Source organism: Myotis brandtii, unplaced genomic scaffold (genome assembly GCF_000412655.1).
Source record: "Myotis brandtii unplaced genomic scaffold, ASM41265v1 scaffold535, whole genome shotgun sequence".
In the NCBI taxonomy this organism is placed as follows: Eukaryota; Metazoa; Chordata; class Mammalia; order Chiroptera; family Vespertilionidae; genus Myotis; species Myotis brandtii.
Genome location: NW_005369964.1, coordinates 758,716 through 764,974, shown reverse-complemented (window position 1 = coordinate 764,974; position 6,259 = coordinate 758,716). Strand labels below are relative to the sequence as shown.

The following is a 6,259-nucleotide window of genomic DNA, read 5'->3' as shown; positions in this document are numbered from 1 at the left end:
CTGAAGGCCAGGGACCCCCACTTACACTGCAGTGTTCAACCTGCTTCCCTCCTGCAGGGTGGAGAGGGGGTGCCCCTTGCTTTTGGAAAAGGCAGGCACCTCCCCCCACACCCCACACCCCCCACCCCCAGAGCGCTGCCCCCTGTCTTTCTGTTCAGTACGGGCAGGGGATCGTGCCTTCAGCGGGCACTCTGGCCTGGAGGGGAATCAGGAAGACTTATGCAGGAGGGGGTCTCTGTGCTGTACCCAGATTCCCACGGGCAGAGAAGGGGTGGAGCCCCGCCCCCGAGCTGAGATGGGGACGCTCAGTTTTCACCCAGTCAGTTCCAAAGGGGACTTCTTCCTCCCTGGAAGGGGCCTCAGTCCCCCAAGTACCATGTCTGCTCCTGTGCTTGTGGCTTTAAAGCCCAGCCCACACCCTGGCACCTCGGGGAGCCCCACCCGGAGCCGGCCCACGGGGGAGGGAGAGGCCCTGGCACAGGCCTCCTCCAGGATGCCCAGTGCCCGTGAATGGACAGCAGGGCCTCAGTGGGCCCTTGTGCTGGGAGACAATGGGCGCTGTGTGGGGGTGGGGCGAGAGGGAGGAGGCTGTGGGCCCTGCCCCCAATGCCGGGCCTCCTCAGTGGACTCGGGCTGGGGACACCGAGGCAGTCACGGGGGCACTTGGCCCCTGGAGGAACCTCCGAGAACCCTTGTCCTTGTGGTGCCTGGAGGCAGTACCGGGAGCAGGGCTGAGAGACGCGGGGCCCAGGGTCCCCCTCCTCTGAGCCCCAGAGTCCCCTTTGTCCACGGGGCCTGGGAAACAGCCTCTGCCACCAAGTGCGTTAGCAAAGCTCCGGGGCCTGCGGGTGTCTCAGGGGAGTGGGAGGCAGGACCGGCAGATCAGCTGGGAAATGTCCCCACACGTCAGCGCCACGTGTGCTGGGGCCCAAGTGTGCGAGTGGCCGAGGGGGAGGACAGGTTCCCCTCGAGGACCTCGTGGATTGAGTAGTGACCTGGGGCCCTGCAGCCCCCGGTGTCATGCTTTGTCAATGACAGACTCGGCCGCCCCGTGCAAGCTGAAACAGCCGCACATACCCACCACGTGGACCAAGTCCAAGGAGGGAGAGAGCTTGCCCCTCTCCAGAAATTAGCTTCAGAACTGATGTTGATGGCCCAGCCAGCGTGGCTCAGTGGTTGAGCGTCGACCCATGAACCAGGAGGTCATGGTTCGGTTCCCGGTCAGGGCACATGCCCAGGTGCAGGTCAGGGCCTATGCCCGGGTTGCCGTCTCCATCCCCAGTGGAGGTCGTGCAGGAGGCAGCTGATCAATGATTCTCTCTCATCATTGAGGTTTCTATCTCTCTCTCCCTCTCCCTTCCTCTCTGAAATCAATAACAATATATTTAAAGAAAAGAACTGATGCTGATGAACCTCCCTTTCTCTCCTTCCTCCCAGGGTCTCCCATGAGCCCTGCCTCCCACCCCCACCCTCAGAGGAAGCGGATTTAATGCCTCAACTGAGAGGATGAGAGGTTCTGTTATTTTTCATGGGAAATTAAACCTGACCCTGCTGTCAGTTGGCTCCTGCCCAGGGAGGATGGATGGCCGGGCGGGCGTGGTGCTTACCCCCTGCTGGGATCACGCCGCCTGGCTGGGGGCCAGCTATGATGTCACCTGCTGCCGGCTGGGGGTGGGGAGGGCAGGACGGGTCAGAGAGCCTCATCTGGGTGATGGATGGCAGCGAGGCCACCCTGGTGGCACCGTGATGGTGCACCTCTGATGGGCCAGGCCCCGCTCGTCCAGGGAGACTCAGGCTGCCCCTCTCTCTTTCAGCTCCCAGCTCGACCTCGTGCCCCGCGGAGGAGAGCTGGTGGTCAGGGCTGGTGATCGTCATCGCGGTATGCTGTGCCTCCCTGCTCTTCCTCACTGTGCTGGTCATCATCTGCTACAAAGCCATCAAGCGGTGAGTGTCCACTGGCTTGGAGCCCTGAGGGCACCCCAGCCGGGTTTGGGGGCTACTCCACCCACCCCATTGTGGGGTTTTTTCATTATAAAAATTGTCAAGCATTTAAGAAGCAGAAAGAACGTGCCAGGAACATGCATCTACCTTCACTCTGATTCAACAGTTACCGAGATTTGGCTAATATTTGCTGCATTGCTTTCCTTTTCCTTTTAGCTTTTTGTTTGCTGAAATAGTTGAACGCTGATTGCACACCTCATACCCCCACCGTTTTTAGGGAGTTCAGCTCGGAGGCATGTGATGAGCACCATTCATAAGTCAGGCCCCGTGTAATAGAAAGCGACCCTTCCTGAAATCGCAGGCCCTACCGTGGGGGCTCACCCAAAGCCTCGGAGAACGGAAATAATCCTCGCGGGGTCGGCAGGGGAGCCACTGGTGGGAGGCACCATGCTGGTTTGGAGTGGGGACTGGGTTTTGGAGTCCGTTTTAAATTCGGGCTCTCGTTCAAGCTGTGTTACCAGGAGGAAATCACTTGACCTCTCTGGTCCTCAGTGTCCTTATCTGTAAAATAGGGGGAAGGAATAACAACCTCGTACTGTTCCGAGGAGTGGTGAGATGCCTGCTTAAATAGTACGCACAATGTGTGTCCCTGTTGTGCCTGGTATACAGTAAGTGCTCACGAAGTGCTGCACCAGCTTCCATGTTTCAGTAGTCTCAGAGAGAGGCGGGATGACAGGGAGGGAGAAGTGCTTCTCTTGGGAGAAGAGAGAGGTTGAGATGCCTCAGAGAAAGTTTGCAGTGAATGGGACACCTAAGTTGGGTTTTGAAGGATGAATAGGAGTGTTTCAGTGGGGTCATGAAGGATCCAAACAGCAAACTATCTTTCAGTAACATTCACTGTCATTTCTGTAACCACCATCTCATCCTGCCTTTCAGAAGAGGTTGGGTGGCACCTAGTTAGTTGGGGTTTGCTTCACAGTGTGGCTGTTGTTGAGGTCTGGGGAGGTTTGGGCTGTGTCCTGGGTTCTATGTGTGGCAGAGAGGGCCATGGTGTGAATGGCGCCCCCTGGAGTTACAACACAGAAGTTCTGCCAAGTCCCTTGGTAAGACTGGGAAGTCTTATCAAACTTCCAAAGAATGGCCTCCCTAGCCTAGCACAGGGACCTTGGGGGGGGAGACAGAATCAAAAGACCAAGAGAAATGTTTCAAAACACCAAAGGGCAATAGGAGTGATCAATATATTTCTAAGAAAGTTCTTTTTTAAATGCCCTATGGCCCTAAGTTCAAGGAGCTACACTAAGAGCAATTATAACACCTAAAATATTTAACTTTGCCCTTTTAATCAACGGTTCTATGTGATCTCACTTCAATAATTCAAAGCAGAAAGAGTGAAATATCAAGTTAAAGTCTTAAACAAATGCACAGTAAGGCACCCAGGGTGAAGGGACACATCAAGCCAACAGCCTGGGAGTTTGCTGGGGACTGGGCCCAGGTGACACAGCTCTGCGAGGGGCAGGCCATGTCCGGGCACCTGCCTCCCAGCCAGACCCCCTTCTGTCCCCAACACTCACGCTGCAAGGCACTCCCCCAAGTCGATAAATGGATAAATAACAAGGGCGTAACCTCAGCCAAGCGCTGGGCTCATCGCTCCAACAACCGTCTCTCAGGTCGCCTCACTGCATCTTCTCCCGATCCGTCCCATTCCACAGAGGAGGAACCCGAGGCCCAGAGGTGTGAGGGAACTGCCCGGGGTGGCACAGCCCGGGAGCAGAGAAGTCAGGATCTGCACCCAGCACCAGTGATTCCAAAGGCAGCCCTGACCGCAGCTCCGTGTCAGTGTTACTGTTGAGTCCCTCTCTGGTGTTGGGCTGAGAACAGACCTGGCTCTCCCTGCCTGCCCTTTCTCGAGGGTGCCTGGAAAAGGGGGTGGTGAGGTGTGTCTGTGCCTTCTGAAGCCAGAAAAACAGGTGGACACAAAGGCCCCAGGACCCTGTAATTCAGGGACAGACCAGGCCTCAGGAATCAAGGTGGAGGTGTTGGAGTCTCCCAGGGCACGAGGTCAGCCCGATTCCCAGTGTCTGGTGGGCGCCTACTGTATGCACAGGCTGTGCAGGTACAGAGACAGACAGGACAGGCCTGTGCCCACGGGCGGCTCACCTGGCTGCAGGGCGGTGGGGGCAGATGCAAGAATGGCTGTTGGGATGGGCTGCAGGAAGTCCCTGGCAGCCTGCTGTGGGCCCGGAGGAGTCCGTTAGCTCTGATCAGGGTGATAGCACATTTGAGCTGAGAGCCTGCTGCCCTGGGATGAGGATTGTGAGAAGCAGAGCAGGGGAGGCACTCCTGGCAGAGGCACCGTGTGAGCAGAAGCACCAGGCACCAGGCGCCAGGAAGCCCCTGTGACCCGGGGTGTGAGGCTGGAGGGCCAGGAGCTGGCAGGGAGGTGTTGGTCCCGCCAGCTGAGCAGCTTGCCTGGGACTTGGTGGGCACTGGGAGCTACTGAAGGGTCTTGAGGAAGAGTGTGCAAGATCCCCCAGGCACTGCCAGGGATTGGGGCCCTACTTCCATCAGGGACCCATTCCCACTCCCCTGCCCTTCGGAGACAGGCAGCGGCACCTTTTTAAAAAGCCCGGCTCTTCCAGAGTCACTCCGAGTCACTCTGCCTCGCTGTCTGCCCTAAATTTCTGAGAAACCGCTGCTTCGAGGGAAGAGGGTAAAGGGAATATCTGACTGGCAGCGCAGGCAGCTGGCATGCGGGCTGGGCTTTAGCAGGGATGGGGGTCTCCCAGGAAGGCCTGTGGGGCTGCCACCCGCCTCCCCCCAGAACAGCTGGAGAGGCCTCCTGTCACTCTGTCTTATTCCGCAGGCTCTGAGCTCTTGGCTCCAGGGTCTGTTAAAGGCCTGGAAAGACAAGGAACCCACCCCAGACGGATTGGTTGATCCCTTCCAGGGGCTTCCTCCAGATGAGGTGGGCGGGGTGTCCTCCAGATGAGGTGGGCGGGGCTTCCTCCAGATGAGGTGGGCGGGGCATCCTCCAGAGTGTGGGCGGGGCGTCCTCCAGATGAGGTGGGCGGGGCGTCCTCCAGATGAGGTGGGCGGGGTGTCCTCCAGATGAGGTGGGCGGGGCTTCCTCCAGAGTGTGGGCGGGGCTCGAAGATCCTTGGAGCAAAGGAAGCTGGTGAAGCGGCCAGACCAGCAGCAGTGGAGCGGTTAGCACAGCTAGGACAAGGGCCAGGGAAGGTGCCAGGGGAACAACAGAGCCCAAAACAGGAAAGGAGGGGGAGGAAATGCCCCGACCTTGCCCTGGCGCTCCGGTCTCCTGAGGGTGACTCCCATTGGCAAACCCAAGAGCAGGGGATCCCAGGAGAGGCAGCCCTCAGCATCCAGGGCCACAGGTTGGACGGGGATGGTGCATGGAGACTGCATCACAGTCCCTTTTCAGCCCCAACACCGTGACCTGCATTCTCCTCTGGGCAAGACCTGGGGACACGGAAAAAGACCCAGCCCCCCCACCCAAGACCCTCATCATCCAGAAGAGCTCCCAGAGCGACCCACCCCCAGGCTCAGGAAGGAGGCCTTGCCTCCTTTGGCCACCCATGGCGCGGGTCCTTCACCTCCTGCCATCGATTGCCATTAAGCCACTTGACAGCCATTTCCTCCTGATTTACAAGGTGTTGGCCGAAAGAACAATAAAGGCTGCACAACACGCGGCTGGTCCTGAAGACGGTTAATTGCAGACAATAAGCCAGCGTGCTGCTCCCTGGGAGTGAGCGAGCTCAATGCATGTGCCCGAGCATGGCTGGGCACGCCCGTGATTGCGGGGCTCTGGTGCCCACCGGCTTCTCGTGGGTGAGCCACTTCCAGTAGAACGGGCACTTTTGAACGCCCAGGTCTCTTTGATGACATCTGGCACCGTTGACCACCCCAGGGCTTCTCAGTGAGTCATTGCTGGTCCACAGGTATTTATTGAGCACCTACTGTGTGCTGGGGACTAGACGAGGTACCAAGATGTAGAGATAAATGAGACTGAGCCCCTGCCTACTCCCCACCACACCCCAATGGAGAAAGCAGATCTCACACACACACACACACACACACACACACATGCATGCACACACACACACACACACACACACCAGCATAGTAATAAATGAGGTTTTAAAAAACCATGAATACTACTAAGGAGGGGGAACCTCAGAGTAATGGGGGAGAGAAAATGGGGGGTGGAAATGGGGTTGGATAATAAAGACCATTACAAACTTTTGAACAATAATAGATACAGAGGCAGAGTTGCCTCGAACAGACTGTCAAACTACAGCAG

General features: G+C 57.7%; 1 protein-coding gene across 1 annotated transcript in view; it reads left to right on the top strand.

The window, feature by feature from the left end:
* Positions 1-6,259, top strand: part of PRIMA1 (proline rich membrane anchor 1) — a 39,514-nt gene that overhangs the window by 26,715 nt on the left and 6,540 nt on the right. Inside the window, exon 6 of the mRNA XM_014549099.1 lies at positions 1,795-1,944. Coding sequence (XP_014404585.1) covers positions 1,795-1,944 — 150 coding nt within the window. The remainder of the gene's footprint in view (positions 1-1,794; positions 1,945-6,259) is intronic.